Genomic DNA, 18,829 nt, shown 5'->3' on the forward strand with positions numbered 1-18,829 from the left:
TTTGTATACTCACAATTGTAAACCTACTTTTGTCCTCGTATATTCTTCATACAAATTCTTTACCAGATATTTTCTCCCATTCTGTGGGTTATCTTTTTACTTTCTTGATGAGATCCTTGGAAACACAAAAGTTTTAGTTTTAATGAAGTACAGTTTATATTTCTTTTCTTTTGTTGCTCTTGTTTTTGGTGTCATCTAAGAATTCTAAGAGTGTTTATGGTTTTAGCTTTTGCATTTAGGTCTATGTTCCGTTTTGAGTTACTTGTTGTATATGCTGTGAGGTAAAGGTCTGATTTCATTCTTTTGCACGTGGCTGCCCAGTTGTCCCAGTGCCACGTACTGAAAGATTTTCCTGTTTTCGTTGGATAGTCTTGCACCCCTGTGTAACCACACATGTGTGGGTTTATTTCTGGTCTCAGTTCTGTTCCGTTGGGCCGTATGTCTGTCCTTGTACTAGCACCGCGCCGCTTTGATTGTCATGGCTTTGTGGTAGGTTTTGAAATTGGGAACTGAAGTCCTCCTACATTCTTTTTCAAGATAGTTTTGACTGTTCTGGGTTCCTGTCCTCTTTTGCATTTAGGGCTCATGTGCTTATGTTGTGCCCTCCTGGATAATCCAGAACAATCTCCCTATTTTAGGGTCTGTTGATTAGTAACCATAATTTTCTACAAAGTCTTTTTCTGTCGTGTAAGGTAATGTGATCACAGGTGTAGCATCAGAGCAAAGGTCATGGGAGCACAAGGGCTGTGGGGCTTAGACTTGTGAAAAGGTTGAGAATGGTAGGAGCAAAAGTTGGACAGAGAGCTGTGTGTGGAAGTTTCGGAAGTATTAATTGGTCTGAAGTCATGTTTCTAGTAAGTGGCAGAGCTGGCATTTGAATGCAGATTTGACCGATCATTATGACCTCATGTCCACACCAAACTGGTCTTCATAGACTCATAGCTGCTATTGTTTTCAGCTTAATACTTATTGTGCTCTTGGTTATATGCTGAGTAGTCACAGCAATCCTGTTACATTTTTCTAGCCCTAGAATAGCACCTGGACAAAGTCTTTGGGTGCAGATAAATAAGCTTTATTGGAACAAGTATAAGAAGAAAAGGGAAAGAACAGTGAGGGATCAAGGAGTGTGTCTCAGAATCTGAGGGTAGGCAGGTAATTTCAGTCCGTTCTGAATCTTGGAATGGACTGAAACTGAGAAACGGAAACTTCTCAGGACCTGAAGAGTGTTTTTCTTCTGCCTCTTTTCTCTGCTTCTTGGTGTGTATCTATTCACTCTTCAGACTTGTTATCCTGTTACTCAGGTCACTTGAAGGAAGATGGTCATGGCATGATGGAGGAGGCCCTGATGAAGCAGGAAGATGGCCTCCTCCATCATTCAACAGAACAGCCCAGATTAAACTCATCTACAAAACTCCCATTTGGGTCACATATCCATCTCTGGTTCAGTCAGCTGTGGCCCTGAAGTGGCAGGTAGACAGACGTGGCTGCTGGCAGCCTACCATTGTGGATTGGGGTAACATTTGCCCAGGAAGAGAGAGGTTGTTGGCTCATGTGCTAGACAGACTCACTAAAATGTTTTCATTTTAGTGACACAGACCTGTGCCATAGTATTTGTAGTATTAAAATTTAAAAACTTACTGAATTCTGATATAAGGAAAATGGATATATTTTTTTGCCCATTCCTCTTAGAATTGAAGAAAGGGACTATAGGATGATAATAGTGAAAGATTAGTTCAGACTCTCAAAATAGTTTGATGGAACTCAGGACTTAGTGTAAGTCCAGGCTCTAGTGATGTCCCTGCCACTTACCACCTTTTGATTGACCAAACTGTAACTTCTCAGTCTTAGTGTCTTCATCTTTATTGTAAGAGGAGTAAGTAGATGGTCTTAAAGTTTCTTCAACTTAACTTATGGACTCTGGCTAGATTTTGTTACTCTTCCTTTCTACTTCAACCTCATCTACTAAATAAGTATGTTAAATCTAAATACTGGAGGGCTCCCTGGCTGGTGTGGCTCAGTGGATTGAGTGCTGGCCTGAGAACCGAAAGGTCACAGGTCGCAGGTTCTATTCCTGGTCAGGGCACATGCCTGGGTTGCAGGCCAGGTCCCCATTTGGGGGCATGCGAAAGGCAACTTGATCAATGTTTCTCTCCTTCATCCATGTTTCTCTCCCTCTTGTTCTCCCTCCCTTCCCCTCTTTCTGAAAATAAATAAAATCTTTTTTAAGCTAAGCTAATAAGTAAACAACAAACAAGTACTGGAGGGCTTTAATCTTGTAGGGACAGTAAAGAGTGTTTGTAAACTTGCAGGTCTCCCTGCCATGCCTCATTCGTTAACTGTTAGCCATCTCACCCGCGAAGTGCGTTGCCACCATCCCCTTCCCATTCCCACTGTATTACTGACACCTCTGTTATGATAACTTCTTACTGAGCTGTCTCTTGGTCATTATCTCTGTCTCCTGTTCTCCACTTCCCCCTCAATCCAACCTAGAAATTGCCTCTCAAGGTTTTTTTTTTTAATCATACAGTAAAAGTGAATTTGGGGGGAGTGCATGGTTCTATGAATTTTAAAACGTTTGTAGATTTTTGTAAACATCTGAATACAGAATAGTTCCATCACTTCCCAAAAATGTTTTCGTGTAATTTTTTTGTAGACACCCTTCCCCCAGCCTTAATTCCTAAGAAACACTGATCATACAATATGCTAACTTTTACAACTGGCTTCATTCACTCAGCATAAAGCCTTGAGATTCATCCAAGTTGTTGCCTGGGTAGGTAGTGCCTCCACCCTTTCTTTGCTGAGGAGCAGCCATTGCGTGTACGACACAGTTTGTTGATCCGTTCACTCCCTGAAGGATAATTTGGTTGTTTCCCTTTTTTTAATGATCCTGAGAAATACTGCTGGGACTATTTATGTACAGATTTTTGAATTAACATCAGTTTTTTTCCTTTGGAGGAAATACCAGGACTGGGATTGCTGGGTTGTATGGTAATGCATGTTTAACTTTTTATGAAACTGTCACACTGGTTTTCATGATAGCTGTGCTGTTGGCATTCCACTAGGGATAGGAGTGTTTAGTTGCTGCATCCTTGCTGCCATTTGGTATTGTTGATATTTTAAATTTTAGCCATTCTAATAAGTATGTAGTGATATCTCATGGTGGTTTTAATGTGCATTTCTCTAATGGATGATCATGTTGAACAGCTTTCCACGTGCTTATTTGCCATGCTGTCAAGGACTGTGAAGGACCCGAGTTTTCACCCTGCTTAGAGGTAACAAGTGATCCTGCCGTGGATTCATGGATGCTGGCAGAAGGCTTGAGATTCTGAGTCGGAGACAAAGTACTTAATCATTCACAGGACTTCAACAAAACAAACTTCATCTTCACGTGGTCTACCTTCACTCCCAAGTCCCATGAGGGTGATGTCACAGCTGAGGAACCCAAGCTTAGAGGAGCCCCAAATCTTTTATAAAAGGCAGAAAACGGACCTGCTCAACCTCTGACCTGAGGGAAGCATTTTATTGTACTGGACAGTAAACAAACTTGCCCTAGGCTCCCAGGGGGCAGGGGTGGAGATAATCATGTGTTTCTTTTAAGAATATTAGATACTTGAGGATGTTTGCAAAGGCCTCTTGGACTGAAATGTGAGAATTGTCTCCCAGCACGTTCATCTCCTTTAGATCACTGTCTTTCAGGTCTTCTGCCCATTTTGTAATTGGGTGGTTTTTCTTACTGTTGACTTTTGAGCATTCTTTATATATTCTAGATGCAGGTCCTTTGTCAAATATGTGATCGCAAGTATTACCTACTGGTCTGTAGTTTGTCGTTTTATTTTCTTAATGGTGTCATTTGCAGAGCAAACGTTTTTAGTTTTGTTGCCCAGTTGGGGCTACAAGTTATAACCCACTTTCTGTGGGCCACGTTCCCAACGTCAGTTCATCTTTCAAGGCCTTTGCAGTAGTTTCCATCTGTGTCATGTGCGTGCCGGTCTGAAACTTGTGCAGTGGTCTCTATTAGTTTGAATTTTAGTCTTTTGTCCCGAAAAGCAGCAGATGTATTCTGCACAGCTAGGGGTGAGCCCAGGAGTTCACCAACAACATTTTTAGGTTGCTTTCTCGAGTTCTCCTTGTCAGTGCCTCCTCCTACTTTTCTTATTTCCTAGATTCTCATCTTTCCTTTCCTCTGGCCAGAAAACGGTACAGTTAGTTACCCCTCTCTGTCATGAACACTGTACTTCTACGGCTGTTGGCACGTTTGGGGCCAAGAAATGGGGAGGATGGAGGGTGGGAAAACTTGATAGTTCCCCCTCCTCGGAGTTTAGTTTCTGCAGCCTGCCTTTCCAGCCAGTTCTGCGTGTGGTTGCTTGGGTGCTATGGCTCACAATAAGGGGAAAAACAGTTAAATGGAGGGACTTTCATATTTTCTGTCAATGTTAGGAGTTTCCCTTTCTCCTTCCTTGAGCCTGAACTAGAGGCACTGTGTCTGTGCCTTGGTGTGCATTTCTGGATTGGCTCGGTGATACTGGAGGGGAGAATGGTAAACTCACTGAGGGGTTGGTGATACATTGAATTCTGGTCTTCTTCCCCAATTCTTCCCCTCTCTCTTCTGCTTTTAAGAATCCCCCAAAGTAGTGCTCAGTGTGTACCATCCAAGTGTGATAGCTGGACTAAATCTGTGGAATCTCTGGAGAGACTTCATGGGGCCCCTGATGTCTTTGTTCAGTTTTTTTTCTTGTTTTTATTTTTAAACTTGACTTCCTTCTAAGGGTCACCCCGGTGCTTGCATACCGTAATACCTTAATGGTCAGCCCAAGGTTGTTTGTTTAGACAAAAATTTGTGTGTAAACACTGCCAGCCTGTAAGGTTTCCTTCCACTATGGCCAACGGAGCCTGTGCACACACGGAGGAGACACGAGAGAGGCCAGCAGAAACAGCTGGAACTGGAGCTTAGATGCATTCCTTGGCCAACATGTTGATTCCTCAGCAGAGAGGAAGTTTTGTCCACTTTTATAGCTGACTTTGGGAGTGAGGATTTATTGTCCACTGCACTTTATGTGACATAAGACAGAACTTCATCTCTCAAGTTTTAATGTGTTAAAATAGAAATCTTATCATGCTTTCCAAGAGCTTTCAGTGATGCTTCAATCCAGACCCTGTAGCCCGGAATTTTAAAAAGCAGTCATATTTGACCTCGCACCTAACTTCTTCAGTCAACCTCCTCCTTAGACCGTATCATTCACGCTCCATCTGCCTTCCTGTTTCTGAGCTTTATGTAAAAGATGTTCTTCCTGTCTAGAATGTCCCTCCACTTTTTATCATTCTTCCAAGACCCTCTTAAGTTGCAAAGCTCTTTAAGGTCTACACCTCCATCCCCTGGCCCAAGTGGTCTCTCCGAACTTCCGAAGTCAGGATTACCTTGCCTTTTCCTCCCCCTCAATTTCATAGCCTCTGTCTTTCTGCATTGCTCAGTATGCCTGTTTTTTTGGAGGGAAAGGACCTGAGGGGAAGAGTATGTTCTATCAATTGTATTAACAGTGGTATCTACCTTGTTCTGTGCACACAGTTGGCACTTAGTAACTATTTGTGTTAAATTATTGTAGGATCCCCAAGATACAGGACTTAATTTTGTCTGGACATGTGAGTTTCATGAATACGTGCTGTGGAGTGCCACTTTTTTTGTGCTTGTTTGGCAGTTTATTTATGGGAAGAAGAATAAGGACCATTTTATTCTATGAATTTAAATGAAACTTGTTGGGTAGCAATTTATAATACAATCCTGGTGGTGTGAGCAAATAAGATACGGTATAGTAGAAAAGAAAACAGACTTAGAAACTTGTTATAGTATTATTTGAAATCTTAACTCTAACATGTGTGACCTTAAACAGTTGGCTGACCTCTTCAAGCACTGTCTACTCAATTTAGAAATGAAGATGCTAATTTCCTGGCTTTGATGAATAAATGATTTTATAAGTACTTGACACAAGTAGGTTCTCTACAACTGTTTATCCCTCTCTGTGCAAACTAGTATTGTCTATTCCTGTATACTAGCAGGAGGGAATGAGCCCTGCCCCCCTACCCCCCCACCCCATCCCCGCCCCCCTTTCAGAGCTCCTAGTGGTTCTTCCTCACTCCCTTGGCAACTATAATGTGGTAGCAGCAAGAATAAAATAGGGAGTGGTAAAAATGAGTCAGCCTAACAGGATCAGTAAGATCCAGTCGATTGCCAGAGACCAGACTACCTTAATACATTTAACTTGCCAAGTAAGAATTTTGTTAGATAATAGCTTTGCAGGAAACTCAAATTATTTTGCTGATAGTCTAAAAAGGAAAGTCACAGCTAAAAATCTCTCTTCAGCTTATACCATACTTTTTAATTGGTTTCTCGTTCTGACTTATATCTAACATAAGTCCTTAAGTTTGCTATCAAATCTTAAAGGAAAGCTTATTCACTGTTCAAACAAAGACTGAGTAGAAAACAGCCCTGTCTCCTGGTCTCTGCAATTCAAAACATAGTATGGAGCGCCTTAGCCCCACACTGTTCTGTTGGGGATATAAAGCAGCTCCTCAAGATGCTTCTAGTCTAGGTGGGAGGAAGTCAAACATAGAAATGACTCTATAATGAAGTAGAATGGATGTAGCTGATCCTAAATAAGCAGTATTATGAGAATGGAGGGTCAGGGTTAATTCTGGGTGGAAGGAAGCTCATGGGAAGCTTATGAGCTTCGCATAGTGAATCATCTTTGAAAAAGCCGAAGAAAACCATAGGCAAGACTTCTCCGCTGAGGCACGAACAGGCCTGGTTTGTTTAGGAGATGGTCATAGGATTGAACATTGCTGTGCGCAGGGATGTGAGCTTAGTTTGGACAAGTAGATCAGGGACAATGTGGTATAAGGATTTTGGAAGTTCACCTGGTTTTGAATCTCTTCTCTTTTGCTTGTTTTTAGTGGTGTTTATGTACTTCTGAAAATTTCTCTCAACCTCGGGTTTCACATCTAATAAAATAAAGATAATGTCTGCCTTGGGTTTTGGTGTTTTTTGTTTTTGTTTGTTTTTTTTTTCTTTTGCTATGAATAATTATATTAAGTACCTGTCATTATATTGTGTATGTAGTGAGTGGTAACAAAGAGCAGTCTCATGTTAATTTGCCCAAGATTTCTGAGGGCCTTGAATGCCTTCTCAGAGAATTTAGATTGTTCTGATACTTTAATTGTACTCATTTCCTTGGTAAATGTTGAATTAATTTATGTGAGACAAAATGTCATTCTAGTGCCACTCTAGTGATTTCTGTGTAGAATGCAGGTGGCAAACACAAGGCCCATGGGCCGAATCCAGCCCTGCACCTTGTTTCTGCCCGGCGGCAGCGCCGAGCTCTAGCTTAACTGTTAAGGAGTAGTTACATTTATACAGTCCTAAAATTACATTCGGCCCTTTGAAGGCAACCGCAAGGCTAATGTGGCCCCCGGTGAAAATGAGTTTGACACCCCTGGTGTAGAAGTTTTTAAGTTTGCTCTAGTCCCACGTGTGTATTTTTGCTTTTGTTACTTGTGTTTTTGGTGAAATATCCAAGAAATCATTGCCAAATCCAATGTCATGAAGTTTTTCCCCTGCGTTTTCTTCTAGAAGTTTTGTAGTTTTATGGTTAGGTCTTCATTACAATATTAGGCCTTTCTTAAAGTGTTTGTTATGTTATTGGGCAGGGAAGAAGTCGTCTTTTCTTTAAAATGACTGTCGGGAATTTGCTGTATTTAAACTGTCTTTTTCCCTCCCTTTCTCCTCCTCTACCTCCTTATCTCTCTTTTCTTCCTTCACTTCTTCCCTCTTCTATAGCTTGAAGATATGGACTCATTTTGGGGGTCTTAATGTCCCTGCTGATAAAATAATTCATTTTCAACACTTTCTTGTTTGTTACTCGATTAACAGGAAGAAGATGAGCCTGAAGTCTGAACGCCGAGGAATTCATGTGGATCAATCAGAGCTCCTATGCAAGAAAGGATGTGGTTACTACGGCAACCCAGCCTGGCATGGTTTCTGTTCCAAGTGCTGGAGGGAGGAGTACCACAAAGCCAGGCAGAAGCAGATTCAGGAGGATTGGGAACTGGCGGAGCGGTAAACGGACTTACCTCGGGATGGTTTTACAGTGATACAATGGATACATAATGCTGTCATTTCAGAATACATTTCTTCCCTTCTGCTTTGCGCTCTTAGCAAGTCAGCCTACTATTAACAGAATAGATTTTTTCCCCTCATCTTCTCAGTCAACATTTAATGAATAGCTTTTAGTGACTTCATTTTCTCTTTTGTCTTACCATTTAAGTATTTTGTGTTTGAGGTGTGTTAGTTCCCTAATATAGACAATAAGCTTTTTGGAGTTGAGGAATGGAGACAAACATCCTTCATAGTGGAGGTTAAATGAAGTAATATATATGATGTTTTCAGTTGGCCAAAAAGTCTGTTATGTTTTTTTCTGTAAACTAAAAGACATCTTTCATTTTCACCAATAACTATTGATTTGGATATTTTACGTATGTCAGCTATCTCTCACTACTGGCTTCTAGTGGGTAGAGGCCAGGGGTGCTGCTAAACATCTTTCTATGCATAAGACAGCCCCACAGCAAAGAATCACTTAGCCAAAATATCAGTAGTACCAAGAAACTTCACAGATCACTTTTGACACATCCTGTCAGTCACAGCACCTTTTCCACACACTGCACAGATTTTTTTTTTTTTTTTTGCATTTCAGTTGTATTTTTACCTTTCTTGAAATAATAATATGCTGAAAATGTTGCATATTTTCCTTCATCTTCAATATTAAAATGGCAGCACAAAAATTCACCAATTCTGATAAGTTTTTTTAACTGCACTCTGATAGGACAGCTGTCACAGTACATTCTAACAGAATTGTTTTGCATTAAGTTAAAGACAGCTGAGCACTAGTGACTAGAGCTGTCATACAGAAAAATCCAAACAGACTTTTTGGCCAACCCAGTACCTAGCACAGGGCTTGGCGCGTGGCCCTTGTCAAGCGTCGTTTTCTCCCGTGTGTGATGTGTCCAGCGTGGCATCTGTCACAGTCGTAAACGTGTAGTAGTAGAAATCTGTTGGTTTGTGTATATAGTTCTTAAATTATAAAAATTTAACTTTTCCAAAATGGGGTTTGTAAGTCAGAAGTATTACTTAAGAAGTTTGTATGATATAGAAATATGATTATGATAAAATAAAAAATGGCATAGCTGGTAAGGATAGGAACTGATAAAATGCCATAAATAATGTTAATCCTTTGCCAGAACATCCTAGTAACTAAAACTTCTCAATAAAAGAAAGTCAAACTGAACTCTGACAACTTTGGCCAGTTTTATATCTGATCAGCCACGTTTGCTGGGTGGTACTTTGCTAGTGTCTGCGGTGAACTCACAGAATTAATTACCAAGTACACTCACTGCTTTTGGTGACTCCATGGTCAGTCAGAGAGAACATACATAGAACATTCGCTATTTCCTCAGGGCTCTCTCTGCATTCCTGATATTCTTAGAGGCTGATCCTATTTCATAAAGAAATTGGAGGCTCCTAAGCATGATTCTCTTAGCTTTCTCACCTCTTCACATCAAAATGTCTTAATATATATAGTACCTTCTATTTTGTCCCTATTCCATTCTCACACTAACACCTTTCCCTGTGACTTTATTGCTGTTTCTTACTCCTTCCAATTGTAACCTTGCTTGAGGTTTTCTATAGTACAATTTCTCAAACTTGAACAGGCATGAGAATCACCTGGAAATCTTGTAAAAACAGAGATTGCTGGACCTCACCCCCAGAGCCTCTGACTTTATGAGATTGGGAGTGAGGCCTGAAAATGTGCATTTCCAACAGGTTCCTAGGTGATGCTGATGCTGTTGTCTGGGGACCACACTTTGAGAACCATTGTTCTATAGATGGCCTTTGAGATTTACTATAAATACCTCAACTCCAGCTGGTCCAAGGCCAAAGTTACTGCTTTCATTTACTCCAATCCCCATTTTCAACATTTTCTCTTAAATCTCTTCTTGTATCAGTTGATGACATCACTGTTTATTCAGTTGGCTAAAAAACATTGGAGTCATTCTTAATTTCTCCTTCACCTCTCACACTGTCTACCATTAATTGTACAAGTTTTACTCTTTTGAGCTTAGAATGATAGTCGTTTGAATTTCACCCTCTCCTGTTTTCCAGGTCCTTATTTTCCCTCACTTAAATCTTTGTCATGTATTCTTAATTATTGTTCCTGTCTCCAGTTGTCACACAGCTACCTGTATTATCTGAAGTACAGATCTGGTAATGGTGACTCATTGGGCTGACGTTCTTTCTTGGTTTCCCACCACGGATGAAGTCCAGGGTGATAGTGGGTTGGCAGTCAGGGTTTCTTACCACCTGCGGCCTGCCTGTGCACACATCTAGCAGTGTCGCCCCCACACCCTCAGTGCTCTGACTGCACTGAGCTTGGTCGGTAACAAGAATGACATGCCTTCAGGCTTGTAGCTCCTCCTCCCTGGAATGCCCTCTGGCTCGGCAGACTCTTATTAATCCTGCAAGACAGACCTAAGTGTCACCAGTGTGAAACCTTCTTGGACTCCTCCAGCAGATTCAGTTCTTTCCTGTGTTCCCATAGCGCTCGTGCTTTGCCCTCTCCCACAGGAACTGTCGTATTGAATTGTGATCATTTACTTGTCTTTTTCTATCTTCTGACCTTGAGCTCATAACCCTATTACATTTGCTGAATGAACATGATCATGGAGAAGTCCCTTTTAAAGTCTGCAGTAACACCCTGACCAGTGTGGCTCAGCTGGTTGGGTGTCATGCCACAAAGCAAAAGGTCTCAGTTCAATTCCCGTTTAGGGAACATGCCTGGGTTGCACATTCAGAACTTGGTTGGGGCATGTGCAAGAGGCAACTGATCAATGTTTCTTTCTTACATCAGTGTGTCTCTCCTTCTCTTTTTCCCTCCCTTCCCCTCTCTCTAAAAAAATAAAATCTTTTTTAAAAGTCTGTAGTTGCATATAGATAGATAGTTACACATCTGAGACCTCAGACCTATTTGGTGTGTTCAGCCTCTAGTTCTAAAAGCCCCAGTTTAGGTCCTCCTCACTTCACAGAGTAATAACCTCTAGATACAAGGAAAACTTGGAGAATGTGTGGGTCACTACTCCTCTCTTGAATTGCAGACTGCAGCGGGAGGAGGAAGAGGCCTTTGCCAGTAGTCAGAGCAGCCAGGGGGCTCAGTCCCTCACATTTTCTAAGTTCGAAGAAAAGAAAACCAATGAGAAGACCCGCAAGGTCACCACAGTGAAGAAGTTCTTCAGTGCTTCATCCAGGGTTGGATCAAAGAAGGGTAATTTTCTGATTCTCTTTCTTTCTTCTCTGTTCAAATGAAGTACTGAGTAGATGCACAGTGCATGTGGGCCCAGCCCTGTAATTTCTCTAAGCTTTTAAAGACTGTCAACTCAGATTTGAGACTGAAATTGGGTTTGAGGGTTAGGCAATAAACGAAACCAAAGATCTCTTAATTCAGAGGACGTTGTATTCTAGAGAAGCTTGTTTATTCTAGGAGAAATAAAGATAATTGAAATATGTAGTGTTTTTATAAAGAAATATGTAGTTTTCTTTATAAAATTCATTGCCATCTAAACGGCTATCTTTTTGGTTGTCTTATTTTTTGTGCCTTTAATTTTTGGATGCTGGCTTATTCTTCTGTACATATTATCTTCACCATCCATGCCTTATCAGAAATGACTGTTTTTAGGCTTGAAGTCATCTAAAAAGGAAGTTTTCTGAGAGCTTATCTGAGAGACAGTATCTTGAGGAAATATGTAGAGAACGTAAAAAAAAAGGCTCCCTCCGGGCTTTCAGAGTGGTGAATATAATCCTTAGTATGCATTTTCTAGTGCGTGATTTATATGTACTTGCCCTTATTCGTCCTACTTCTTAAAATGCCATATAGCCAGCAAACGGATTATCACTAAAGTCATACTTGTTCTGTCAGTGAGCAGACAAGCTAGTTGACATGGCCTAGCAGGAAGCAAGAAGGAATGTGTTGTTAGGACCCAGTCTCTGAACCTTTATGTTGAAGGTCTGTTGTGCGGTGAATTGGGAGTGGTGAGGGAGACTGGGAACCAACACTGATGCTATCTGAGAGCTCTTCTCTCAGAGCCCCTGTCTAGCTCCCAACCCCTCAGCCTGGGGTGGTTGTGATGGGTTTTTTTTTTTTGGCCTGCCCAAAGGCAGGGTAATGAATAACATCACCCCTTAAGATCTTTACTGGTCTTTTGGATTTAATGACTATTGTTTTGTTTTATTAAAAGGAAAGGTTACTTATAACCAGAAACACAGCATTTCTCTTATAAGTGCAAGCCTTTAAATAATCTTTTAGTTTACATGATAAATTGGGAGTTGTTTCTTGGTTGGCTGTTAAGTTGAAGCAATTTTCTCTCCTTCAGTAAGAAGGGGATTAATCAGTACTGGCTAGAGATTAATTTAAGAATGTATTTGGCTCATGATTTATTTATCAGGAGGTGGGGTGGTTAAGAACATAAGCTTTGGAGTCACCCTGGTTTGAGTCTCAGCTTTACAGGTTCACTGGCCGTATGACTGAGGGCGCAAGCTAATCCCTTTAAGCCTTGTCTGTTCTGAGGGACAGTAGTAATACTTACCTGTAGGCATGTCTTGAGAATCCAATGAGTTGATGTGTCTAAAGAGTTTAGCACCATACCTGGCACACATTGTAAGCCTCCAGTAAGTGTTAATTATTTTTAAATGTTGTTTTTCTGAGAGAATAGTCTCTGCTAGTAAGGAAGGAGCTCAAGGGCATTGGTCAAAGCCATTTGTTCCAGTAGCTTACATTCTGTTCCCTGCTTTTGGAAAGTCTCACTAACCTTATGAATTTATGATAGATGACGAAATGGTATATGACAACAGATGAAATAGTAAAGCAATTATAAAGCCATCAGCTCTGACTGCCTTATATTACAAATGACATGATAGCCTATAAAGGTTAACTAATTTACTCAAGGTTGTATGAGTTGATGTATTAGAACTCAGGTCTTCTAACTCCTGGTGTGGTTTTTTCCCTTGAACTTGTGTGTGTGAGTGTTTGTACATGTATCTGTGTCTATATCTATATAGACACGTGACGAGGTTCCCGTTACCGAAGTGGGTAAGAGTCATGTGCACTCAGGAACCATCCTGGACAGTTTTAGAAAAATGTTCTAAGAAAGAAAATTTGTACTTTAAAAGAGACAGTTCTAAGTTATTTTTATTTAAAAACCTTTTATATGAAATATTTACCATTTTTTCTTTTCTTTTAGAATGATAGTTTTTTACCTTAAATTTTTGATGTTTAGTTGTTTTGTTGTTTATAGAAAGCATATGGGGGAAAGATCTCAAAGTTTGGGGAAATGGATGTGTGTGTTCACCAAGAGGACGCTGTTGGGTCTGTCTCTCACACGCTGCTTACATAGCTTTGCCAGGTGGACTTCGCATTTTAGACTGACGGTTTGGCCTTTGCGTGTGGGTAAGGTTTGCCTGTACTAAACAGAGTTTTCATTTATTGGGTCTGGACTAAAATAGACTTTTGCGTTCTGTGTTCTTTATTTTATTTCTTTAATGCATGATGCCTTTGCTCTTGATACTGTACTTCTCTGGTAGCACAAAAGAAAGCTCTTAAGCCAGGGCAGCTTGGTAATAAACAGAACACAAATAACTTTCTAAGGGATTTGAAAACTATTTTAACAACAGTTGGATGCCCCTTCAGAGGGGGTAATGGAACAGCTTGACTGTAAAAACTCAGAAAGTTTACTTACAGTTTTCTAATTTTCAAAAGTAAGGTTGAGTGAGCTATAGTTTACAGAGTAAATTATGGTGGGTTGGCCAGTGGGAATAATTGCTTATCCATTAAAAAATGCCCCCCTTTTTAAGAGCTCAAATAGCTGTTGTCATCCCGAGTAGAAACTTGTGTACATCTTTTACAAATTACTCTAAAGGCTATGCTCCTAGAACTAAAATACTGCTCTTCCACCCAATTCTTAGACTCTAAAACTGTTCTTCACTAGGGTTCCTTGGAGAAATGACTGATTCCAGGGCTGGAACAGGGAAGAACGGCCCCCTAAAATGTTGGGGAAATGTTAAAGACCCAGAAGCCAGCTTGAAGGGGTTCCCACTGGCCACATCAGAGTATCAAATAAATAAGAACAGTCAGTGGAGTATAACTGAATAAAACAATAACACATTAGTCCATCTACTACTAAAATAGATCAATATTAAATAAAAGAGAAAGGAAATTTCTTTTTTACCAAAGAATGTTGACTAATCAATATAGAAGGGATGATAGAAATAGAAAATCACTGTTTTACAGTCATCATAATGAGGATTAATTCAGGCAAGTTTCATCAGCGGGTGCTAAAGCTGGGTTGAGGGGCAGAATAAGTTGTGAACATGGTCTCAAGTGGACTCCCATAACTTACTTATTAATTACAAATAGGGAAATGGTATCTATATAACTACGGGGGAAGATGGATATTACGTGCCTCTAGATTTGATGCTTTGAAAAGAGCACAACAAGAAGTAGGTAGTATGTATAACCTGAAAATTTATAACCTGAACTCAGTCATGAGGAAACAGCAGAGAAACCCAAACCGAGTGGCATTCAACAAAACAACTGGCCTGTGTTCTTCAAAGTTGTGAATGTCTTGAAAAAAACAATGGAAGGCTGGGGAACATTTCCAGATTAGAGGAGATTTAAGTATACATGACCAGTTAATGAATGTTTGGCCCTCAGTTGTATCCCATTTTTTAAAAAATCACACAAGTTTTAAAAATAGCTGTGCTGTAGTTATGTAAAAGAATGTCCTTGTTACTAGGAAATACTCATATTAAGGCAGTAAGGAGCATGATATATACAATCTACTCTGCAAAAATTTTAGAAAAAATAATACACAGATGAGTAGCAAATGAATAGGTACAATTTAACTCAAAGAACAACTGGCAGGTTTTTTTCTGAAACATTTTTTTTATCAATATGGAAGACCAAAAATGTATTTGTGTGTAACTAAAACCACATTCTTCAATATGTGGAATTTAATCCTTCACTCAGTCTGATAATTTCACTCCCAGTCCTGATGGAATAACAAAGGTTGGGTTTACTCTACTCCCTTAACAACTAGAAAATCAGACAAAATATAAGAAATAATAGTGTTTATACATTGGCCAACAGGCAGTTGGGTGAGTAACCCCTGAGAGAGGGGACAAACGTGATAAGTCCTATGAGTGCCCCAGCTCACTCTGGGGAGAGGTTTGAAGCCCTGGCACAGGGAGACACAACTCGAACTCGCTAAATGGGGAAATGAGTTCAGAGCACAGCGAGTCACTAGCATTGGCGCGACCAAACGCAGAGAGGGTGCGACTGCACTGGAAAGTCCAGATAGCTGTACGTGCAGGTGAGCGAACTGCCCGCGACTGGCTGAGGGATCAAGGAGTGAGCGGAAGGATCCCGGAGCACACGTGGTTGGAAAACTCATTTCCCAACAGCCCGGAACAAAGCAGCAACAAGGGCAAATAGGTAGGGCATCCAAATGACTCAAAAAATAAAAGGGACACAGTCCCTCGCTCATCCAGTTTATAACCTACCACCACATTCAGACAACCTTTATTACTGGTTTTTTCTGTATCCTTTTGTCTTTTGTTTTTATTTATAAACACATACATTGTAACTCTAGTTCCCCTATTTTACATAAAAGATAGCACACTACCCATACCCTGCTTGTTTAACTTTGCAATACGTTTAAGAACTTTTTCCTTACAGTACATAAAAGCATATTTTTTGTATTAAAATTATACAACATTCCATTTTGTGAGTCAAGCCATAATTTATGTAGTCCCTTAATCACCATTTTGTGCGGTTGCCGTATTGTGTTAACAAGAGTAGCCTTGCACATATTTTATTTAGTGCATGTGCAGTGATGTGAGTAGAAAATTTCTGAGAAATGGAATTGTTCGGTCATGGGGTTAGTGTTTTTTTTTTAAATTTTGGTGATTATTGCCGGATTGCACCTCATTGCAGTTGTATCACTTTCCATTCACGCCCCTGCAGTATGAGCACCTCCCCCCATATCCTCATCAGCATCCAACTTCAGGTTTTTGTCTATTTATTACTTTTTTAAATGGCATCGCATAGTAATATTAATTTGCATATTTGTTAACACAAGTAAGATTGAACATATTTCCTGTTTAAGATCCATGTGCATTTCCTTTCTGTGAATTGTTAGTATTCTTTACCAATTTTCACACTGAGCTGTTAAGAATTTTTTCTTCTCTATTTATAGGAGTCTTTTTGTGATATAATGTACAAACAGTTGTTTCTAGTTTGCTGTCTGATTTTGAATGATGTGTTTTCACTATACATATTGAGGTGGTGGCTTGTTTCTTTCCTGTTTTTTTCTCTTAATGTGGTTGATTCTTTAAGGGCTTCTATATGTTGAATCATAATTAAGAAGCACTGAATTTAAAAGATAGGCAACTACTTGATTTGGAAAGATAACTATAAAATGTAGTTTCGTTGTGTTAATTACTTGATAGTACAGTTTGCGGGGGCAGGGGAGGGTGTTTTTGCTTTCATTTGAGTATAAGTCAAGCAATTACGTAACACAGTTTAATAACCAGGTTTGTAACAAATGAGATGTGGGGTCTTTAGTTTGCTACAGTTAATAGTGTATCTTGTAGGTAATCTACGTGTGTTTGTCTCACTTAGAATACACCAGGCACTCTAACAGAAATAGTGCCTTTATGATATTAAAACTTTATTTCAACTTCATCATTAAAATGTACATCAGATACTAAAGTTCCAAAACTAAGATTATAAGAAATTACTCTGAGAGATATGTAATAGGTTGATTTTAATACCTTCGAAAGATACTTCTTGTCTTTTTATGTTAAAAGAGAATCATGGGTTTGTGGGCCATCTAATTCCTTATAGCAGGGGTGTCAACTCATTTTCACTGGGGGTCAGATCACCCTCATGGTTGCCTTCAAAGGGCCGAATGTAATTTCAACTCCTTAACAGTTAAGGAGCGGTTACATTTATACAGTCCTAAAATTATTTCGGGCCTTTGAAGGCAACCTCGAGGCCGATGTACCCCCGGTGAAAATGAGTTTGACACCCCAGCCTTATAAGTATTGAATTAGGGAGCACAGTTCTAAGTTAGGAGGCTTAGAATGTGGTAAGAGACCAAGTGATAGTTCTGCTTTTCTTATATCTCCCTTACCTCTGGGGAGGCCCCTGCCCCTTTCAGTGTATCTGTAGAAGGGGTGGAGTTGTGTGGCCGGCTGAATGGATAGGTGCTTTCCTGCTTCCCCTGCCCCTCCCTTTGCCGGAGCTCTGGCAGCTCCTGCCGCTTTGAGTGTCGCTCTTCACCTTTGAGCAGTCCGACTTGAAAACTGATGGGGGATAAGTAGTTGTTAATCTCCACATAAATAAGTTAGCCTCTGCCTTTTGGGCAAGTAAAATGGATTTGAAAAATTTGTTTAACATTTTAAAAGTCATCAAACATTTTTGTACTTCTACTGATTGTTTCACTTGATTAGTTTTATAAACTCATGCAGACCTTTGGGAAAGTTGTTCAAGATAGTGGTACCATTTTAGTGTTAATGATCAATACACGGATCAAAGCATGATGTGTTTGTCTAAGAAAATCCAAATGGAGCACCTCATATTTGAGTAGGGATGTCTCTTAGGTCATGTAGTTTTATCTATTTGTATTCCTACTCATAAAGAAGATTTAGCTTACTTGTAGGAAAGTTGCCCAAATATTGAAGCATAAAATAATTTAAATTCAAGTTTAACTTTGATTATTAAGCATCATTTAAATAATCTTAAATTAGATACTTAAAGTAATTCTATGCATGGCTCTTCTATGTAATGAAACTTATTTTTAATTTTCCCAGCAGAAATTCAGGAAGCAAAAGCTCCCAGTCCTTCCATAAACCGGCAAACCAGCATTGAAACGGATAGAGTGTCTAAAGAGTTCATAGAATTTCTCAAGACCTTCCACAAGACAGGCCAAGAAATCTATAAGCAGACCAAGCTGTTTTTGGAAACAATGCATTACAAAAGGGTAGGTTGAGAATAACCACTTAGAAACAGTTTTGGTTTTAGGAAGGGTCTTGGAGATAATCTAGTGCAACTTTGTCACTTTACACCTGAGAAAATCAAGACCCCGAGATGTTAAGTCACCTAAGAAATATGCCACTGAACCAAGTTTAAACCTGATTCCCAGGCTAGTACTTTTCCACTGCAGCTCAGCAGTGTTTGGGTCATCTTTTCGTGGAAAGTGTGACACCCCAGCCACTTCCATGGCATGCTTGAGTGCTGAGCCTTCCTGCCTCATCAGCTTGTAAACAGTGTAAACTGCCACAGTTGGTAGATCTTGGACTTTGAAGTATCAATTGTTAGATCAGTAGCAATCACTTTAGGGCATTTTTGTTTATGTTTTGTTTTGTATTTTGATTTTAATTTTCTTCTCCCTGCTGGGGTAGAGAAGGGAAAGCTAGAATTTAGATGTTGAAAGGCACCATAGTGAGTACCTAGTTTAGTCCTCTTGTTTTAGATGGGGAAGTCGAGAGCCCGAGAGGGTAAGTGGCTTCTCCAAGGTTACACGGCTAGATTCTGCCAATGTCAGAACTAGAACTTGTGTCTTCCACATGTGTGTCTTTAACCTGTAACTTCTAAGTGATCGTTTTAGTTGCAGTAATTCATAAGACTACCTGTAATGGGACTCATTTTGTAAATAGTGATTAATTCATTTGTAA

At 39.9% G+C, this 18,829-nt stretch overlaps 1 protein-coding gene across 3 annotated transcripts in view; it reads left to right on the forward strand.

Annotated features, from left to right (window-relative positions):
* The window catches only part of RABGEF1 (RAB guanine nucleotide exchange factor 1), a 62,451-nt gene that overhangs the window by 15,144 nt on the left and 28,478 nt on the right, over positions 1-18,829 (forward strand). The window contains exons 2-4 of one of the 3 annotated variants that reach the window (XM_024571332.4): positions 7,922-8,107; positions 11,197-11,363; positions 17,966-18,135. In XM_024571332.4, coding sequence (XP_024427100.1) covers positions 7,929-8,107; positions 11,197-11,363; positions 17,966-18,135 — 516 coding nt within the window. In that variant the 5' untranslated portion in view covers positions 7,922-7,928. Of the gene's footprint in view, positions 1-7,921; positions 8,108-11,196; positions 11,364-17,965; positions 18,136-18,829 lie in introns of those variants that run through there. The other 2 variants (XM_053929744.2, XM_071222298.1) reach the window with 2 other exon arrangements.

The sequence above is a fragment of the Desmodus rotundus genome, chromosome 1 (assembly GCF_022682495.2).
Source record: "Desmodus rotundus isolate HL8 chromosome 1, HLdesRot8A.1, whole genome shotgun sequence".
Lineage (NCBI taxonomy): Eukaryota > Metazoa > Chordata > Mammalia > Chiroptera > Phyllostomidae > Desmodus > Desmodus rotundus.